General features: G+C 37.9%; 5 protein-coding genes across 6 annotated transcripts; 3 read left to right on the top strand and 2 right to left on the bottom strand.

The window, feature by feature from the left end:
• Positions 1–4,101: 4,101 nt before the first annotated feature.
• Positions 4,102–6,313, bottom strand: LOC130501098 (uncharacterized). 2 transcript variants are annotated; one of them, XM_056995992.1, is made up of 5 exons: positions 6,156–6,313; positions 5,401–5,875; positions 5,147–5,317; positions 4,550–5,062; positions 4,102–4,468 (listed from the first exon to the last, which is right to left on the bottom strand). In XM_056995992.1, exons 1-5 carry the CDS (start codon positions 6,267–6,269, stop codon positions 4,269–4,271), a joined length of 1,473 nt encoding a protein of 490 aa, XP_056851972.1. In that variant the 5' UTR covers positions 6,270–6,313; the 3' UTR covers positions 4,102–4,268. The 2 variants fall into 2 exon arrangements, with proteins under 2 accessions (XP_056851972.1, XP_056851971.1); XM_056995991.1 differs by having other exon boundaries at positions 4,102–5,062.
• A 244-nt stretch (positions 6,314–6,557) lies between these two features.
• Positions 6,558–9,791, top strand: LOC130501097 (uncharacterized). The gene is made up of 4 exons (XM_056995990.1): positions 6,558–7,204; positions 7,281–7,708; positions 7,791–8,045; positions 8,260–9,791. Exons 1-4 carry the CDS (start codon positions 7,023–7,025, stop codon positions 9,444–9,446), a joined length of 2,052 nt encoding a protein of 683 aa, XP_056851970.1. The 5' UTR covers positions 6,558–7,022; the 3' UTR covers positions 9,447–9,791.
• A 750-nt stretch (positions 9,792–10,541) lies between these two features.
• On the top strand, positions 10,542–11,528 carry LOC108810199 (protein OXIDATIVE STRESS 3 LIKE 3). The gene is made up of 2 exons (XM_018582327.2): positions 10,542–10,928; positions 11,108–11,528. Exons 1-2 carry the CDS (start codon positions 10,768–10,770, stop codon positions 11,409–11,411), a joined length of 465 nt encoding a protein of 154 aa, XP_018437829.1. The 5' UTR covers positions 10,542–10,767; the 3' UTR covers positions 11,412–11,528.
• Positions 11,529–12,349: 821 nt separating this feature from the next.
• On the top strand, positions 12,350–13,755 carry LOC108810025 (vesicle transport protein GOT1). Its single transcript, XM_018582153.2, has 6 exons — positions 12,350–12,552; positions 12,787–12,878; positions 12,949–13,029; positions 13,134–13,231; positions 13,328–13,409; positions 13,506–13,755. Exons 1-6 carry the CDS (start codon positions 12,522–12,524, stop codon positions 13,542–13,544), a joined length of 423 nt encoding a protein of 140 aa, XP_018437655.1. The 5' UTR covers positions 12,350–12,521; the 3' UTR covers positions 13,545–13,755.
• An 814-nt stretch (positions 13,756–14,569) lies between these two features.
• Positions 14,570–16,406, bottom strand: LOC130501100 (NAC domain-containing protein 45-like). The gene is made up of 6 exons (XM_056995993.1): positions 16,361–16,406; positions 16,018–16,298; positions 15,630–15,908; positions 15,289–15,540; positions 15,127–15,193; positions 14,570–15,045 (listed from the first exon to the last, which is right to left on the bottom strand). Exons 1-6 carry the CDS (start codon positions 16,404–16,406, stop codon positions 14,645–14,647), a joined length of 1,326 nt encoding a protein of 441 aa, XP_056851973.1. The 3' UTR covers positions 14,570–14,644.
• Between the last annotated feature and the right edge of the window lie 1,543 nt (positions 16,407–17,949).

Below are 17,949 nucleotides of genomic sequence, written 5' to 3' on the forward strand. Positions count from 1 at the left end.
AGTATTCATGATTGGTTGTGCTGTATATAATATTAAAACAAGAATATTTTTAAATGGTATATATATATATATATGCATGTTTGGCTAAAACATTTTTTCTCAAAAATGTTTTTTTCCTAAAAAAAGAAAATTAATAAAAAATTAATAAAAAATAGTGAAAGAAAGGCCAATCTAAATATTTTTAAGACTACGTGATTTTTACATGCCTCATTTATGGATATAAACATTTATGAAATAATTAAATTATAAGAATTATTAAATATTTTCTTTTGTTTGTTTATGCGTATCAGGTTATTTATAATTTATATGTGATAAATAAATAAAATTATTAACTAAGTATCATTATGTTGCCATCTTAATTAGATATTTGATTTTTAAATAATATATTTTTTTATAATTCAAATATTTTTTGGTATATTGAGTTACTTTTATTCTTTTAAGTTGATTTTTAATTTTTTATTGTTTTCTTAATTATGTTAAAATTAATTATTATTTTTTCTTAATTTAAAGTATTTCAGTACATCCCTCTTTTTGTAATCAAATTTCAGTTATATTTATATGTTTAGTAAAATATCATATCTCTAAAAAATATTAAAAAGTAAAAAAAAAAACTTTTTGAGCTAAAAAAAAAAAAGAAAAAGGTAAAAATCACTAGTCAAGAAATATATATAATATTTTATATCAGTCATAGTGGTTTAAATATTTTTAAACCAAGATAAAATATCGAGAGAGAAAATCAAGTCGAAATCTCTCTCCTCTCTCTCTCTCTCTCTCTCTCTCTCTCTCTCCCTCTCTCTCTCTCCTCTCTCTCTCTCTCTCTCTCTCTCTCTCTCTCTCATGTAATCGAAGACTGCTTAGGTTTTTAATCATATCCTTTGGTTTACATCCTTTCTAGCTTTTTTTTTATGGTTCCTTGGTTCTTTAAAAGCTTGTTCTTGCGCGAAATTAGTTCAAAATCAATTATTCAAGAGATTCATCAAACCATAAATGACATCACAAAATCCCTAGCTAGTTAGATCTGACAATTTTATTTCGATTGTTTCTCTTGCTATTTTGACATCGCAACATTCCTAATTAGATCTTGGCATTCATCGGTATCCCTCTTTTTCTGTTTGCATCTTTCTTGTGTTAATAACCTTGTCAGAACGTTTTGTTAATTAGCTTGTGTTTTGATTAGTTCTCATTCTCTGAATATCTTGTGTTGATTGAAGCTTTTGTTTTGTGATTCTTTCAAATTAAATATTCAACATATTCATCAAATACCAATTTCCAGAGGTTTCGAGTAGTAATAGACATTTTTCCAGGTATATATGATCTTCAAATAGGTATATATGGTCTGAATATGGGTTGTTTTATGATGTAGATGCCGAGAAGGTTGTTTCGTCAGTTATATTAGCATACTTTAAAGACTACGATCTAGTCCGCCATCAGACCGAGTCCTTCAACATGTTCATAACACAAGATATTAGAGAAATGGTTCAAGAAACTCCAGAAATCAACATCTTGGATTATGTAAGTTTACTTAATTTGTTTTATTGTTTTGTTGGTTTACCATTAATTAGTTTGTTACTTGACTTTCCTTTTTTTTTTGCGAAAAAATCGGTTTGAGCATATCTCTCTTTATCCCTCGATGACCACAAATGCATATGGAGACCACTTCCTTGTTCCCGAGAGAGGCATGGTTAAGAGGTTGCACGTATGTGTCTCCTATAAAGCTTAACGTAACTATTGAGAAGATAGGAGAAGTAGCCATCCGTCACAAGAATGTATTTATAATTAGATGCATTTGTATCGTAGTTATGATAATGAAAGTGATACACATATATGTATTCTTATGTGTGTGTGTGGTAGGTTCCCATCATGCTTCACTCGATGCCATGCCGATTATATGGTCGCTCTCCTGCTTATTTGATAAAGACGGGAGAATGTGCCTATAACAAAGGGAGATATTTCGTTGTTAATGGTATTGAAGAGTTATAGTTTCCATCTATATATGTCTTCCAGACAAAGGAGTCCTATGTTGCTGCAATCTGTCTATGGATGAGAACCATAATAGATCTGCAAGGACATTGTTTGTGTGCCTACCTATTAATAGAAGTTCAAAATCGATAAGAGAACTGGTGTTTGATATTTTCTTCAAATCCTAATATATATATATATAAAGTATTTATGATTGGTTGAGCTATATATATATATATATATATATAATATTTTACAATGCTAAATGTATATATTTTGAGATATTCAAAGCTATGCAAAATATGTATTTTATTAGAATAAATGTTCAAATATATTAAATGGTAAATTTTATAAACATAACACATTTGAAAAATGATAATTTTGTATAAAATAATTATCAAATGAAAATGAATCTAATATAACAACATCTAAAATTCGAGATCATCAACTAATACAATTTAAAAAAACAATTAAACATATGATTAACTATAAACTGAATATAAAAACACTCGCACAAATGAATTTAATTCATTCGGTTTGAGTTTTGTAAAACCGAGTGACAATTGAATTCCAAAGAGTGAACAAAGCCGAATCTTGAGATCCTTGTAACAACGAAAACCTAGAAGAAAATATCCGGCTAGCTAAATAGACATAATAAAAGTAGAAGATCAAGCTCATGGTGTCTTAGTCTCTCCACCATTTATATACTTTTTTGGCTTCTGATATGGCTATGTCACCCAATCAAAACCTCTTTAAGACTTGGAAGTTCTTTTTTTGATCTTGTCATTGCTTTGCTTCTGATTCTGAAAGCTAATGTTAGTATCAAGTAGGCTTCTATTTGCATGATATGACATTTGAACTTCATTGTATATTGATGCATTACCGAAGGAAACAAGGATTAGAGGCCATTTTTCCCATATAGATCAGACCCGGTCAGGTGGAGGTGCTTTTCGGAGAACCGGCTCGTCTGACCACCACTTGATCTAGACTTAGATGGACAACTGACAAAAAAAAGAACTTCATTGTATATTCTGATGGAAAGTGTAGACTCTGCAAAATTGTGGTTTTTGATGGGGTGATCTTTTTACAATGTTGTGTATAGTATCTTGAGCTACGGCATTACATCACTCTTCACCTTGATAATTTTTTTTTGTCCGCTGCCCATCTAATTAGATCAAGTGGTGGCAGACGAGCCGATCCTCCGAAGAGCATCTCCGTCTGTCCTGGTCTGATTTATATGGGAAAAGATATATCCTTTCTTCCTTGCTTCTTTTGCTAACGCATCCGCTCGACTATTCCTGCTCCGAGGAATGTGGAACAAACTCACATCCTCAAAACCCGCATGTAACCTCTGGAGAATCTCAATCTCCGTCGCAAAGCGTGGCCACTCCATCGGATTCAAAATCATCTCCACTAGATCCGAGCAATCTGTTTCGAACCGTATCGAGGTTATCCTCATCTCTCTCATGCATGTGGCTGCCCAAATTAAACCTTCCATCTCAGCATGTAGGGCTGAGAGGTTCCTGTTGCAAGCCCTTAATCCAAAAAGATCCAAGCCCATTTGGCCCTTAAGACTCCACCCTAAACCACTTACACTGCCATGATTGATCCATGATGCATCAATTTGACAGGTAGGGATTCAGGGTGTCCAAAGGGGCACTATCTCGACCTCTATAGGTGGAAGATCTGCATGATCATCAATCTCTTCCTCCTTTTCATTAGCTTTCCTCCAACATTCTGCCTCAAGGGTTGCATGTTGAAGGGTATCCAAAGGGGATACGACTCTCCCGTTAAAGAGCATGTCGTTCCTTGTCTTCCAAATGAACCAGCATATCCAAGGGAAGGTGTCGATTTGTGGTCTCTGTGGAGCCACCTCTTTTCTCTCTCAGAACAGAAAATTCATGTTTTGGTATATAGATATACTCGAGAAGTAACCCGGAAGAGACGGATAATCCGATAAAGCCCAAACCTGGAAAACTGGTGGACATTCAAATAGGAGATGATTAATCTACTCCACTGGATCAGCGCATCTAGGACAACTCCTATCGGACTATCAACTTCACCTTGATAAATTATGGTTTTAGAATTTGTTTCTTTTAAGATGAATGATTTGCTCATTCAAGAGTTAGTAGAGAACAAAACTTACGAACGAAACCAAAATAAAATTGAATTGATATGAAATTTCTGTTTAGGTTCTCAGAAGAAGAAAAACACAGGGACAACCTAAGAAAACAAAAGAAGCAACAAGTTTTTTTTTTCCAGGGAAGGAAATGATATTCAAAAAGGGTAAAATAGTTTCTTCTTCTCTACTACTCTAAGCTCTTGTGTTGTTGCTTGCTCTTGATAGCAAGTTCTTTCACCAGCTTCGTTAGTTGCCTCATGCTTATGTCTTTAAGGCTCTCTTCATCAATCGTGTTCTTCTTCTTCTTAGTCTCGGCCTCTGCTTCTCTCTCTCCATTGGACTCAAGAACCATCTCCTCCTCCTCAACATTCTCCTTCTCCTTGTTGTCTGCAACAAGATTTAGCTTTAGAGCTGGTTTGTTTGATTCTGTTTCAAACGAAGACTTCATTGGAGTTTTTGTCTCATTACCAGCAAGAACTGAGGAAGAAGCTGGAGACTTCTCGTCTGAAAAAGAATCTATCATCTCAACAGACCTCAAACTCTTTTCATCTATCTCGCTTATCTCGTAATCGGACCATTCATCGCTGTCTGATTCTTGAGGTGTGGAAGCCCGAGTCTTCTTGTCTGAAACTATAGCCACCTCTGATTCATCATCATCCATCAGTTCATCAGACTCGCAACTTTCTTCTGATTCTTCAGCCAGCAGAACTGTTGGGACAATAGTGTCTACCTTAGTCACATTATCACTAGTAGAGACCTTAAACCCAAATGCCTCTTGGTTTGAGTCAGCAACAACACCATCATCCTCTGATTCAGATTCAGAACCATTCTTCATTTCTTCAGACTCTGATTCTTTGCTGCAGATCACAGTGTTTGCGGTTGTAGATGCAGGATGGTCCACAACTACAAAACCATCCTCCTGCAACGTTTCTTGGTCTTCAACTAGGACAGAACTCTCTGGAGCTGGAACGGTGTTGGACTCTGCAAAGAAGATAAAAATGAAGTAAATGCAAACAAGAAAAAAAAAATATATTGATGGGTATATGATTCTGTGTATATGTATACCTGTTCCATTCATCTGTTCCTTGCTGGTTGTTGCATCAACGAAAGTGATATCACCAAGATCACCATATAAAACATCAACATCTGGATCATTCTTGGAATCATCCCACGAATCATTTAGATCTCTCACTGAGATAGCTTCTTCACTCCCTTGGGGTTTCTCAAGTTTGGAACCTGCATATTGCAAATGAACTTGATTACATACTGATCAAGAGTTAACACTGCTAATTAAAAAAAATGGATATGTTTTTGCAAACCTTCTTCACTTTCAGCAACATCTTCGTTCTTCTTTGAAGGTACATTGAGAGACTCCCTAGTCTTCAAACTCAGGTCAGCCATACTCTCCTCTAGCAACTTGACAGATCTCCTCGTGCTGTACACCCTCTGAACCGACTCAGACGCAGCTGCCTGAGCCCCCCTTCTCGTGCTTCTCACCGCTGGTGTTTTGCTCTCCTCCAGATTCATAGCAACTGATGCTCTCCTACGGCTTGGAGGTAGTGCTGGATCCACGTTCGCGTTTCTGTTTTCTTGCTCCATTTCTCCAGCTAGAGACTTGCTAGTCACAAGGCAAGAACGGGTCAGAAGCTCTGATGGTTGAGTTTCATCTTTGGTCTTCCTCCGAGTTGTTCTAGCTGCAGTGCCTGCAGCGCTCGGCAGATTCTTGGCAACGCTTGTTGGAGACAGGTCACGTGTGGACTCAGATTGGTTCATGAACTCCTCAATACCTTCAACCTATTAAACATTCACACATAAATGTAAATCTGTGGACTCAATAGAAACAATCACTCATCATCTGAAACTGCTTAGATAAAGAAACGTTCTGATTCATGTTCCGTCACTAACTCTCTCACTAATCGGATAGTCTAGCAAACATCCAGATTTATCAAAAAACGACAAGTTCTGGATAGTTACAAGATACAGATCTCAATATCATTTTTAACTAAGAACGAGTCAAGATGCAATTAAAGTTACTAGCTTTGCCAATGAATATTGAAATGAGCAAAAGACTTACAATCTCAAGAGCTTTGAGAGCATCGGCCATGGCGATATTGGTCATATTGGCTGGGATCTTGTTCTTCTTACAGAAGAACTGAAGATCTCTTCTTGTAAGACTGTCGAAATCCATCGCGACCGAGGATAGTGGTTTTTTATTTTTGGGGAGGAAAAAATGACAGCTGAAAAACGAGAAGTTTCTGGTCTGAATGTCTAATCGTCCGAAACGGTGTATATATACACACATCAGTCGAAAGAGAAGCCCTACGCAAGTGACCGTTACTGCGTCGATTTTGAAATTTTAATGGGCCTTCTTACTGTGGGCTTACGAACAAGAAGCTCATGGATTGGGTCAATGGGCTTATAATTAGGTTACGTAGAAAGCACGCGTTTCGGTAGCGCGTGTTAATTCAAGCAATCACCACCATCCGGAGGAGAGAGAGAGAGGCGAAAGAGAGACGGAGTCACCACGGAGAGGAGAGAGAGAGAGAGATCGTACAAGACGTCGCGGAGGTTTCAAAGAGAAGAAAGACAGAGAGAGAGATACTAACTTACATTAAGGTTATAATAAACAGACGGCGAGAGCACAGAGAAGAAGTTTTTTTTTTAACCTAACTTTCAGAAAGCGTAAGGTTATAGCAACTTTACAAATCTGAATGCAAAAGCGAAGCGAAGCTTCTTCCTCGCCGGATTCCTTCCTCTCTGTTTCCGCCGCGATTCGCTTGCAGTTACGGCGTCTGAGCTGATTTTTTCAGGTAGATCGTTACATTAGAAGAAACTGTTTTTTTTTCTCTGGAGAATGGTAGACTTTTGAGGCCTGTTAGTGAACATAGAATAGAGGAAGTGTGGTCTTGAGTGTTAGAGAGAGAGTTAGAGAGAGAGAAGGATGGGAAGCTCAGGGACAGGTGCGGTGGACTGGACGGTGGGATCGATTGTGTGGGTGAGGAGAAGGAACGGCTCGTGGTGGCCAGGGAGGATACTGGGACAAGATGATCTTGACTCTACCACTATCACATCTCCACGATCTGGTACTCCTGTGAAGCTTCTTGGGAGAGAGGATGCAAGTGTGTAAGTCTCTCTCTTCTTGAATCTGTTATAATTTAAAATAAATAAAAACTATCATTAGGTTTTTGGATTGATTTAGGGATTGGTACAATTTGGAGAAGTCCAAGCGGGTGAAGCCGTTTCGTTGTGGGGACTTTGATGACTGCATTGAGAAGGTGGAGACCTCGCATGGGGTGACGATTAGAAAGAGGGAGAAGTATGCTCGCAGAGAAGATGCGATTCTCCATGCTCTTGAGCTTGAGAAGGAGATTCTCAAGAAGGAAGCGAAACTAGAGACTGATGCAACCAAGGAGAGAATGGTTGTTTCTAATGGGACTTGTGAGGACGAGGTGCATCCTCGGATGAGAGGTTTGGTGGAGTTTGGGCTGAGAACAACCTCTTCGAAGCGGAAGTTTTCGTCTTCAAATGGTCCTGGTACTTCTTCCTTCAAGTCTCTGGCTAGAAGCTACTCTTCAGCTTCTTCTAGTGGAGATCATAGCATGGAGAGGCCCAGTTATACTACCATCGGTAAGATGGCTTTTTGCAAACTTCCTAAAGCTTTTGGCTCTTTTTGATTTGTTATGCAATTTTGGCTCTGTTGTTGTTGCAGGGAAGGAGAAGGCTAAAAGGGCTAAGTATATGTTTGCACCAAATGAATCTAATGATGGTTTAGATCGGCATGAGAGTTTGCTAAGCCACAGGGAGGCAATGCGTTCCTCCTTTGCTGGTGGCGATTCTCGTTATTCGCTCTCGGAATATGACCCTCCTGATTTTTTGCAAGATGTTGAATATATTTCTTCTGAATCCGAAACTGATTCTTCTGATATGGATGAGGATACTGATGATGACATTCACTTGCTCTCAGGTAAAGTCTCTCTGGATGGCTAAAATCTAGTTTCTTATCACATAAATGTTTTCTACGTTTTCCAAACTTGGTTTTCAGTTGTGTTAATCAATACTCGTTTCTAGTTGGTTCAAGCCTCTGAACTTTAGAAACCAATTAACCAGACTATAGTTATCTTTGTGTCGCATAGCTTTTAGCCATTCCCTAACTTGTGTATTTGATTCTCTCTTCTCAGGAGCTGGGCGTCATTCAGAGCAACACAATACTTTTAGTAGACATATGTCAGCAGAAGATGAAAGCACCAGTAGCGAGGAAGATTATTATGAGTCATCCATTTCTGGCGACTCTTATCACCTTTACTCCCAAGATCCTGATAGTGGAGCTGGTACGGTTTCCGAGTGGCAGCTCAAGGGAAAAAGAAACATGCGCAGTCTTCCAAGAAGGTCTGCACGCAAGAGGGAAATGCGCCATAATCATATGGAAGATGGAAGATATTCTGATGAGATGAGTGATGGAACTGATGACACTGATCCCAACGAAAGACAGTTCGGAGATAGAATGATTGGACTAGGAGGTGATGATGAATATCGGCTGTCAACTATGTTTGCATCCGAGTGTAAGAACATCTACAGCCATGACATGCTGGACTGGGATGATGATCCTTGGGAAGGCCAGATTGGTTTGAAGAAGGGAAAACTCGAAGGTTCAGATGCTTCTCGTCGACATTTTGGAAGGAAAACGTATCCTCCATTGATGGATGTGGATTTAGAAGTACAAGGGAGCTATCGGAAAGGGCCTGTCCCATTTGTCTCCCTTATGAGCAAGTTAAATGGCAGAGCAATAACTGGACATCCAGTAGAAGTCCAAGTTTTGGCAGATGGGTCCTCTGAGTCATATTTTCAGACAGCCGAGTACTTTGGTAGTGAAACAACTTACCATGACAAACCCTTGTTACTTCCCCCTGCTTGGAAGACTGCAAGGAGGAGTAGTTCACGGGTTCCACGGCTGCATCGGTTATCATCATCACTTGAAGCCGATGACCATTCTCCGCAGGGACGGAAACCACTTCTTAGGAAGCTTGGTTCGGGGAACTTTAGTAATGATGGTGACTCGGCGGGGAGAAGCAATCTAATGGGCATTCCACGACCACCTGGAGAGAGAAAGAAGTTGCCGAAGAACACAAACGCAACCCCTAGTCAAAAGACAAGAGCACTATCGTCGTTCAGCAGCGAACAAGCACTACACGGGGTGAAGGCGTTGGGGGATCGAACTCACGAGCTCTCTAACAGACGGGTATTACCAGGACCACCAACGGTGGCCTGCATACCGGTCAAACTAGTATTTAGCAGATTACTGGAGAAAATAAATAGACCGTCATCAAAACCGACCGTGAAAGCCTTCAACGAGAGAAGAGATCAATAACATGAGCTCTCTACTCAAAGCCAAAACGAGATTTACAGGTACAGAACATATAAGCATTTGGTTTCTGTAGACTGGGGATCACGTTTAGAGCATTCAGAACTCTCGGATGATGGGTCTTTTTGAGGAACCATCAGGCTTTTATAATATGAGGGAAAGTTAGTCATAGGGAGAACAGTTCACGTAGAGAGACTCTGGTTACTTATTGGTACAGATCAGGTGAAGAGTTTAGAACAATGATACCACTGGTTGGTTTTGTATATTTTTCACTTTCTTGAGAAAGCTTTGTCTCTTTGATTTAGCTCCAGCTTTAGGTATTTAGTGTTATAGTTCTTTTTTGTTTTCTTACTTGCTGAATCTCTGGCTAATTAATTTGCCCATTATCAATTTTTTTCACTTTATGGTCTGTTGTTGGATCAAGGCTGGATAAACCGGTTTAGACTTTTGTTAATTTCTGTCCTCTAGAACCGATTTAATTTAGTTTTGTAGACCGAAAGAAATTTGTCAAAATCTTAACAAAACTCAGATCTGGGCTTTGGGCTTTGGGCTTGTGTTATATGAAGGGCTGGACTTCAGCTCTGTTTGGTTGGCTATGGGCTTAGTTTGAGGCAAATCTTTACCAAATAGTCTCAGACAAGTAATAGAACTTGGAAGGCTGTTCAGGACATTATGCATACAATTTGTTTGCAGGGCCCGAAGGATCTATCATGTGCGAAGGGCTCGTATCCGTATATATACACATAAAATAAAGTTTATGTTATCAATCATGGCTCAAAAGTCACTGAATCTGTTCAACATAGTTCGACACGCGTCCTTAGATTCGTTCTTCACACAGAGATTCTCGATGACATTGTTCTTTGTGCCATCTGTTTCCACCCACCACGTAACATAACATGCATCCAATCGCCGTCCATTTCTCGGCTCTTTTCACGTGTCATGATCGGGTACAACTAGGGCCGCAAAAATATCTTATCTCCGACCAGAAAAACTTTATTATATATAGACGACCGCAAAACCAGAAGCCATGTTCATGGGCGTGAACATGTTGCTTGAGAAACAGATTTCACGAGATAATGTTTTATATTCGAATATTCATTACGTTACTTCTCCAAAGTTAGATACAAATCATACAAATATTGCAACTTTAATAACATTTTTAAGACAAAAATCTACAAATAAAGTATACTTTACATTTATCAATTAATTTTAATTATGGACTGACTATATATAGACCGTTCGTCATCATTGTAATAATATAAAAAGGAAACTGTTTCTCTTCTCAAGTCTTGATAAATTATTATAAGTCTTTGAAGAAAGAAGAAATATGCATTATCAAGAACAGATGGAGTCTCTTATGTTGGGTGAAGAACGCAGACGCGAAAACTGCGTTAGAGATGCAGACGCAGACGCAGATGAAGGTTTAAATTCTCCCTCTTCTTTTCCAAACTCTCCTGACGAATCAGACCGTCGCAGTTCTTCTTTAAGGTAAGAACAATCAAAGAGTTTTCGTTTCCCTGCCCCTGAGTTTAGATATTTTCATTTCTCTGTCCTTAAGTTTAGATCTTGTTAGATTAAGGGATATAATACAAAAAAAACTTAAATAATTTTGTGTAAAAATTGTTGTGTTTACCTCAGAGTTTATGTTTTGAAAATGTTGACAACAGGAGAGGATTGTCAAAACATTACAGAGGCAAGTCGCAGTCATTCACGTCGTTGTCGGAAGCGCTGACGGTAGAGGATCTCGCAAAACCCGAGAATCCTCTCAACGCAAAACTGAAGCAGCGGCGGGAGAGCTCTCACTGTCGACGATTATCCGGATGTGGCGGTGCATCGGAGCGAAACTTAGCTGGCCACGACGCTTTCTTCGGAGGAAACGATAGGCCGCCGAGGCTTTCCGGCAACAGGCTGCCTCCGAGAGCTCAGACGCTCTCGGCGGCTCACATATCGGCTTTGCTCACTCGGACCTAAACCGGAATTAAAGCTTTTAGTTTTTATGTTTCTCTAAACCGGACGATGTTTTCGAGCTTCAGTGTTCTAAATTGTGTGAGGATGTATAAATTATAAGTATTTAGACTTTTCTGGTCGTTTCGTAATCTTCAGTTTAATCTGGAATTAGCTCAAGCTTTACTTCACTTCACCATATACATAGTCATAGACGAGAGATCTGGGAACTTTTGAAAATACCAAAAGATCTAGGACGCTTTTATGAACATAATAATAAGGTATGGGTTAATTCAGAAAATAACAGAAGTATTAGACAGCTTGGTAAATATCGAATAAGTTGGAGTAGTTTAGTAAATAACAGCAGTTATGGACACTTTGGTGTACATACCAAAGAACTTGGGGTGGTTTAGTAAATATCAAAGGATATGGGGCTTGTTTGTGAACACCATCTGATTTGAGGTAATTTGTGAATGGGCTGTACTTAGGTAAATACCTAAAAGAAATTCCTAAGAATTATGTAGATACTTTTTAGATTTAATTATAAAATTAGTTTTCTGAATTATAAAAGTTGGAATAAAAATAGTAATAAACAAAATAAATTTGTAGATTTACATTAATACTTAATTAATTTAACATATTTAACTAGTTTAAATAAACTTAAATAGATATATTTTAGTGTTTAGAATAGTTTTAATTAATTAAATTTTTAAAATTGTTCCAGTTATAGCCAATTATCAATTCTATGTGGACTCTGGCTAAACCAATTTAAAACATGTCTATGATTTTATATTAATGTTTTGTAAATACCAAAAGTACAGAGCAGTTATATACATACCATATAGATATGGGTTTTTGTGAAACATATCCCAAAAGTTAGGGGTTCATTTTATATTTTATGAAGTTATTAATCGGTCGAGATGACGTGGAGGAAGGAAGTATGAATGACGAGGCTTTGACTTAGCGTTGCCGTAAAACAGAACATATTACTTCCACCAGAAGTTGGCACCCACGATCGATCCCCCAGTCTTTGATCCATTCAAACTCGTTCTTTGATTTCAGACATCAAAAAGACAACTTTATCAGATCCGAAATTTGCTTGAATTCTACGTTTGGGGTGGTTGATTGTTCAATAATATGGCTTCCTTCGAGATGAATGACCTTAAAAGTAAGTTCTGATCAACTCTCTTAATCTATGGAATGTAATCATGAACTAGTAGTAACCATCGGTGGCATAAGCTAGTCACCTATGCTGAATCGATGAGGGTACTTAGACTGTTTCCTCTGTTTCTATGGTTCTGTTCTGTTGTGTTTTTTTTCTTGTTGTTCATGATGAAATAATTACTGAGTCGTGCAAAAATTTCAAAGTCGTCGTTGAAAATTTGTGATGATATTTGGGCAGAGATTGGGCTAGGCTTGACTGGATTTGGTGTCTTCTTTACATTCCTGGGAGTCATTTTCGTGTTTGACAAGGGACTCATCGCCATGGGAAATGTATGTATACCATTGTTGTGGTCTTAGTAAGCTTTTTAATGTTATATGTAACTCTATCTGATTGAAACAGATACTCTTCTTAGCTGGTGTCACTCTAACCATAGGGATTCAACCAGCCATCCAATTCTTTACAAAACGGCGCAACTTTAAGGTGTCTTTCTCTCTAACCCCTTTTTGTTTCAATCTGATCCGACAAGAACTCACTGTTTGTTTTCCTACTGCTTTGTGTTTTTCTCTTTCTTTGTTGCTATACAGGGAACTATATCATTTGGTTTGGGATTCTTGTTGGTTGTGTTTGGATGGCCTATTTTCGGTTTGCTTCTAGAATCATATGGATTCCTTGTCCTCTTCAGGTTTGTTTGAAAAATGTTGTTGGTTTCATTACTTCATTTTGTAGATTTTTGGTTTATTTATTCATGTCTTTTCTCCATCCTTTTGTCATGTTAAAGTGGTTTCTGGCCTACACTCGCTGTCTTCCTTCAAAGGATACCTATACTGGGCTGGCTTTTGCAGCATCCATACATCAGATCGGTACATTTCATTGCTTTCAAGTTACTTTCTGAGCTCAGCCTTCTAAGTGAAAGCATATGTGTCTGACTTTCTATCATTAATTTAAAATTGTATCAGTTACTGGATCGCTACCGTGGAAGGCGTGTTCCTGTCTAATCCTCTCTTTGCACACACGTAAAATATCATGTAAACGACTGTCAATACTGTACGTAGGTACATATGTATATAACACTCTAGCAACTCATCGTTTATTACGTTGTAAATGGTTCTTGTAATTGAGTTTGTGAATAATATTTACATGTAGTCTTCTAATCTTTGGTTTTCCCTCTCTCTTGTAATTCTCTTATTATCTAAAAAGATTCTTCTATTTTAGAGACTTGTATAGTTTATTGATAGGTTGATGGTGTTTGTGTTAAATGTTATCTTAGTAATTATGTTATCGATTAGATCAGTTATGATCTTCGCTGTGCAGTTTTAACATGTACTAGATTTTGACCCGCGCTTTTGAAGCCCGGGATATTTTACGATGAAAAATTTCACTAATAATTTAATAAATATTTTGGTTATTTTTAAAGAGTGTGTATTTAAAATATTTTTGCATTTATATCAGTATTGTTAAATTCAACCCGATTGTGATTATACCGGTTAATCCGGAGATTTGACAATTCAATTTATATTTTTAAAATATTCATATTAAAAAATCACTAAAACCCGAGACTAACCGATTGAACTGATGGATGACCGATATGTAATCTAATAATCAAAATTTTATAAAGTTCACTATTTTGCAATTTATGAAATTATGACGTTTCTACAAAATTTTAAAGAGAAAATGATAGATATAAAATAACTAAGATTAATTATTGTATTATTTGGAAACATTGATAGTAGTATAAAAAATATATTGTTTGGAAACATTATAGTAGTATAAAGAAATAAGTATATTGTTTGGAAACATGGATAGTAGTATAAAAAAGGAACATTAGTGATTTAATGTATATTTAACTATAAAGTATAAATGTGTATTTAATTTAAAAACTTACAAAATAAATGTTAGGTCCAACAGAATGTTTCTGTTTTAATAAGATAGATATCCCTAACGTTGTCAAATGTTTCATATTGGTTATTATACTACATAAATATATATTTCCAATAGTGTAATCAATTACAAGAATGAGATGTACATGTATTTTTGTGTATAGTATATAGACGCACTTTCAAGGCGTATAAATCAAATAGCTTAAAGAAAAAAAAAATCAAAAGAAAACCGCAAGATACTTGTAACATTGCTGAGCCATTACACCAAGAAGAGTGAGTTTTGTCTTCGTGATCTTCTCAGCTCTTTGTAACCAAGAGTCGTTATCCTCTTCAATGAACAATGTTCTTTCTTCCACATTGTGATTAATAGGATTGATATGAACTTTCAACGTGTGAGAAGGTACGACTTGGTGATATAGAATCTTCGTTGTTTGATATGTTGAGATGAGCATTTGGTTGTTAAACCTTATTTCTTCCTCGACCACCTCAAATCCAGATGAATCAAGGGTTTCGTTTGTAATCAAGTCTTCTTTACCTTCTACTTGATTTACGTTATCCTCGTTATACACATCAAATGAGAAGAAATCATCGATGTTTATGTTGTCATTAGTATTATCTCCTGTAGATTAAACGAATTGTAGTTATCTTTAGATAAGAAAAGCACCTAGACAATATGTAAAACCTTTATTATATATCATACCTTGAAATCCAAGGTCTTGGTCATTATTATCCAAGCTCGATATGATCTTCTGCTCTTCCATATATCCCTTTTCAATATTCATGCAAAAATTAGTTTATGAATGGTTGACAAAATAATTTCCAGCGTATGAAACTATACTAGATGTATACATTTATTAAATACCTGGTTCATATTATGATTTGACATCATCAATGGTGGTTCATCATAATTGCCTATGTGGATCACTTGATCACCAACGCTATTATAATGGTTGGAGCCACTTGCAGCGAAACTAAAGTCCTCCAAAACGCCATGATTGTTGTTGTGAGTCATACTCGTAAAGAAATCGCAGTTGCTGACCGCCGAGTTCTCTACACGCAACGGTGGTAGAGACATATTGTGTTGTAACATTGAGCATTCGATCTCATTATTAACCTACATAAAACATATACAATCCACCATTAAAGTTTGTTATATAATCTTATTTTAACAGGTTGGTGGATTTTATTCAATTCTAGTTGTACCTTATATGGTGTAGGGAATGGTGCATAAGAAGAACCATAGTATTGTGACCAATCTTCGTTACTAGTCATTGCGTTTGAGTTAAAATGTCTGTTTCCAAATCGCGGTTGAAATGCATTTTGAACTTGATGAGTAGTTGAACTGATCTCTAGATCCGAACAAGCGTCAAAACTCGAATTGCCACTCACATTCGACATCCCGTGGACATAAGACCGATGCTGATCTCTTGGCTTAGCTTCAATCACAATCTTTTTAAATACACGGCAAAGTGCATATGCGTCCTGAAAAAAAAAACAGACAAGTTTTTATTTTACATCCTCTAATGGTATATATATGTGTATAGACAATAAAAATGATTAGTCAATCAATTAGCTAGCTGACGCGACGAACCTGCATGCCGTATGCAGAAGGCTCGCATTGAGTTTCATCGAGTCGATATTCATGCATAACCCAACCGGTTCTTATACCATGAGGGGCGCGTCCACGGTAGTAAACCAATGTCTTCTTGGTTCCAATAGCTCGGTCTCTCCAACTAACTCGACGGTCTTTACCCGTGGCCTTCCAATACCCGCCTTTGGTTGCTCGGTTTGTCCTCGAACCATTGGGATACTTCCGGTCCCGTGGGCTAAAGAAGTACCATTCTTGGTCTTTGCTTGGAAGCAAGGCTTTCCCTATAATTGAATTTATTAATGAATCTTTTAAAGTAAAATTAAGAATTCTAACAAGAAATTGCCAGAAAAAAGTAATCCAAAATTCAACCATAACTCAGTTAAATCCATGGCATGTATTAGAGGATATATACGAATATGTTAATGTACATTCGGATATATTCAGATATGTTAATATTCCTGTAATCTAGATATACATATCTTCGGATATTAGGAAACATTGTAAGTATATATACTTTGGTCCTTTGACCTAGATCAATACAAGAAAACCATTACTCTATTCTAGGTTTCTTGACATGGTATCAGAGCTTTGACAAGCAAATTTTTTTTCTGCGTACCCTTTTTCTCTTTTGCTACCTTCTAAACCGACATCATGGGAAGCAAAGACGGCGACGATACGTCACAAGAATCAGGCGTGAAGAACTCGGAGTCTTCACCGAACCGTGTTGAGACTAAACGCAGGACCATATCACCTTATGATCTGTCCTCTAGTGATAATCCGGGGTCCGTTATCTCTCAACCATTACTTAAAGGTCCTAACTACAACGAGTGGTCTACGAATCTGCGTATGGCACTTAAGGCACGGAAGAAGTTTGGCTTCGTTGATGGTTCCATTCCACAGCCACATCAAGACTCTCACGACTTTGATGATTGGTGGACCAACAACGCTCTTATCTTATCTTGGATTAAGCTTACGATCACCGAGTCTGTTCGATCTAATCTCTCCCATCTAGAGATTGCTAGTGACTATTGGGAACACATTCGTCGGAGATACTCCGTTAACAATGGACAACGTGTCCAACGCATCAAAGCTGAGCTCGCCACTTGCAGACAACATGGACTCTCTATCGAGCAGTACTATGGCAAGCTTATGCAGCTTTGGACATCTCTTGCAGAGCACCGCATCACCAAAACCTGTGCCTGCCCTGTTGGTGAGAATTTGGAAAAGGAAAGAGAGGAAGATCGTCTACACGAGTTCCTCAAGGGTCTCGATGAATCTCTTCATGGATCAGTCAAATCTAATCTCTTATCTAGAGACCCATTACCCTCGCTAGATGTTGCATACAGTGCTCTCTTACAAGATGAAGACTCCAAGCATACTACTCGGGTCTTAGAAGAACAAGCTGAGCATATGTCTCACGCGGTTAGAACAAACTCTGTTCCTGCAACATCTTCTGGAACCTCTCTGTCTCGTGAAGAGAGAATGAAGCTTCTCTGTAAAAGTTGTGGACGAAAGGGACATCTTGCTGATAATTGCTTTCGTTCCCTTGGTTATCCTGAGTGGTGGGGAGATAGACCTCGTGGACGCCTTCCTTCAGGAAACAACAGTGGACGAGGAAACAATACGACAAATCGCTCCACGACTTCAGATGCTCCCCGCGCACATGCTATGACACATTCTTCTCCGCAGCAGCACTCTGCGCATGCCCTTACACCCGCTGATCGAGTGGGACTTACAGGCCTGACTGAAACCCAGTGGACCACGTTGGTCACAATGCTTAACGAACACAAACCAGCAACCAATACACTTTCTGGTAAGACTAGTCTTTCTTCTTGGATTGTTGATTCTGGTGCGACGAACCACATGACCGGTTCACGTACCTTCTTATCTGATATACGGGACACTGTTCCATTACCTGTTAAGCTACCTGAT

Source organism: Raphanus sativus, unplaced genomic scaffold (assembly GCF_000801105.2).
Source record: "Raphanus sativus cultivar WK10039 unplaced genomic scaffold, ASM80110v3 Scaffold0097, whole genome shotgun sequence".
NCBI classification, from domain to species: domain Eukaryota; kingdom Viridiplantae; phylum Streptophyta; class Magnoliopsida; order Brassicales; family Brassicaceae; genus Raphanus; species Raphanus sativus.

What these genes read in the sequence shown, in the direction of transcription:
- LOC130501098 (XM_056995991.1), bottom strand. Translation starts at nt 6,269, where the DNA reads ATGGATTTCGACAGTCTTACAAGAAGAGATCTTCAGTTCTTCTGTAAG. An exon ending in CTCTCAAAGCTCTTGAGATT is followed by an intron (nt 5,876 to 6,155) that starts GTAAGTCTTTTG and finishes AATGTTTAATAG; the next exon opens with GTTGAAGGTATTGAGGAGTT. An exon ending in GGAACAGATGAATGGAACAG is followed by an intron (nt 5,063 to 5,146) that starts GTATACATATAC and finishes TCTTCTTTGCAG; the next exon opens with AGTCCAACACCGTTCCAGCT.
- LOC130501100 (XM_056995993.1), bottom strand. Translation starts at nt 16,406, where the DNA reads ATGGATTTAACTGAGTTATGGTTGAATTTTGGATTACTTTTTTCTG. An exon ending in CTTCTGCATACGGCATGCAG is followed by an intron (nt 15,909 to 16,017) that starts GTTCGTCGCGTC and finishes TTTTTTTTTCAG; the next exon opens with GACGCATATGCACTTTGCCG. An exon ending in CAAATCATAATATGAACCAG is followed by an intron (nt 15,194 to 15,288) that starts GTATTTAATAAA and finishes AATATTGAAAAG; the next exon opens with GGATATATGGAAGAGCAGAA.
- LOC108810025 (XM_018582153.2), top strand. Translation starts at nt 12,522, where the DNA reads ATGGCTTCCTTCGAGATGAATGACCTTAAAA. An exon ending in CGAGATGAATGACCTTAAAA is followed by an intron (nt 12,553 to 12,786) that starts GTAAGTTCTGAT and finishes ATATTTGGGCAG; the next exon opens with AGATTGGGCTAGGCTTGACT. An exon ending in GACTCATCGCCATGGGAAAT is followed by an intron (nt 12,879 to 12,948) that starts GTATGTATACCA and finishes TGATTGAAACAG; the next exon opens with ATACTCTTCTTAGCTGGTGT.
- LOC130501097 (XM_056995990.1), top strand. Translation starts at nt 7,023, where the DNA reads ATGGGAAGCTCAGGGACAGGTGCGGTGGACTGGACGGTGGGATCGATT. An exon ending in GCCCAGTTATACTACCATCG is followed by an intron (nt 7,709 to 7,790) that starts GTAAGATGGCTT and finishes TTGTTGTTGCAG; the next exon opens with GGAAGGAGAAGGCTAAAAGG. An exon ending in TGACATTCACTTGCTCTCAG is followed by an intron (nt 8,046 to 8,259) that starts GTAAAGTCTCTC and finishes CTCTCTTCTCAG; the next exon opens with GAGCTGGGCGTCATTCAGAG.
- LOC108810199 (XM_018582327.2), top strand. Translation starts at nt 10,768, where the DNA reads ATGCATTATCAAGAACAGATGGAGTCTCTTATGTTGGGTGAAGAACGC. An exon ending in CGTCGCAGTTCTTCTTTAAG is followed by an intron (nt 10,929 to 11,107) that starts GTAAGAACAATC and finishes TGTTGACAACAG; the next exon opens with GAGAGGATTGTCAAAACATT.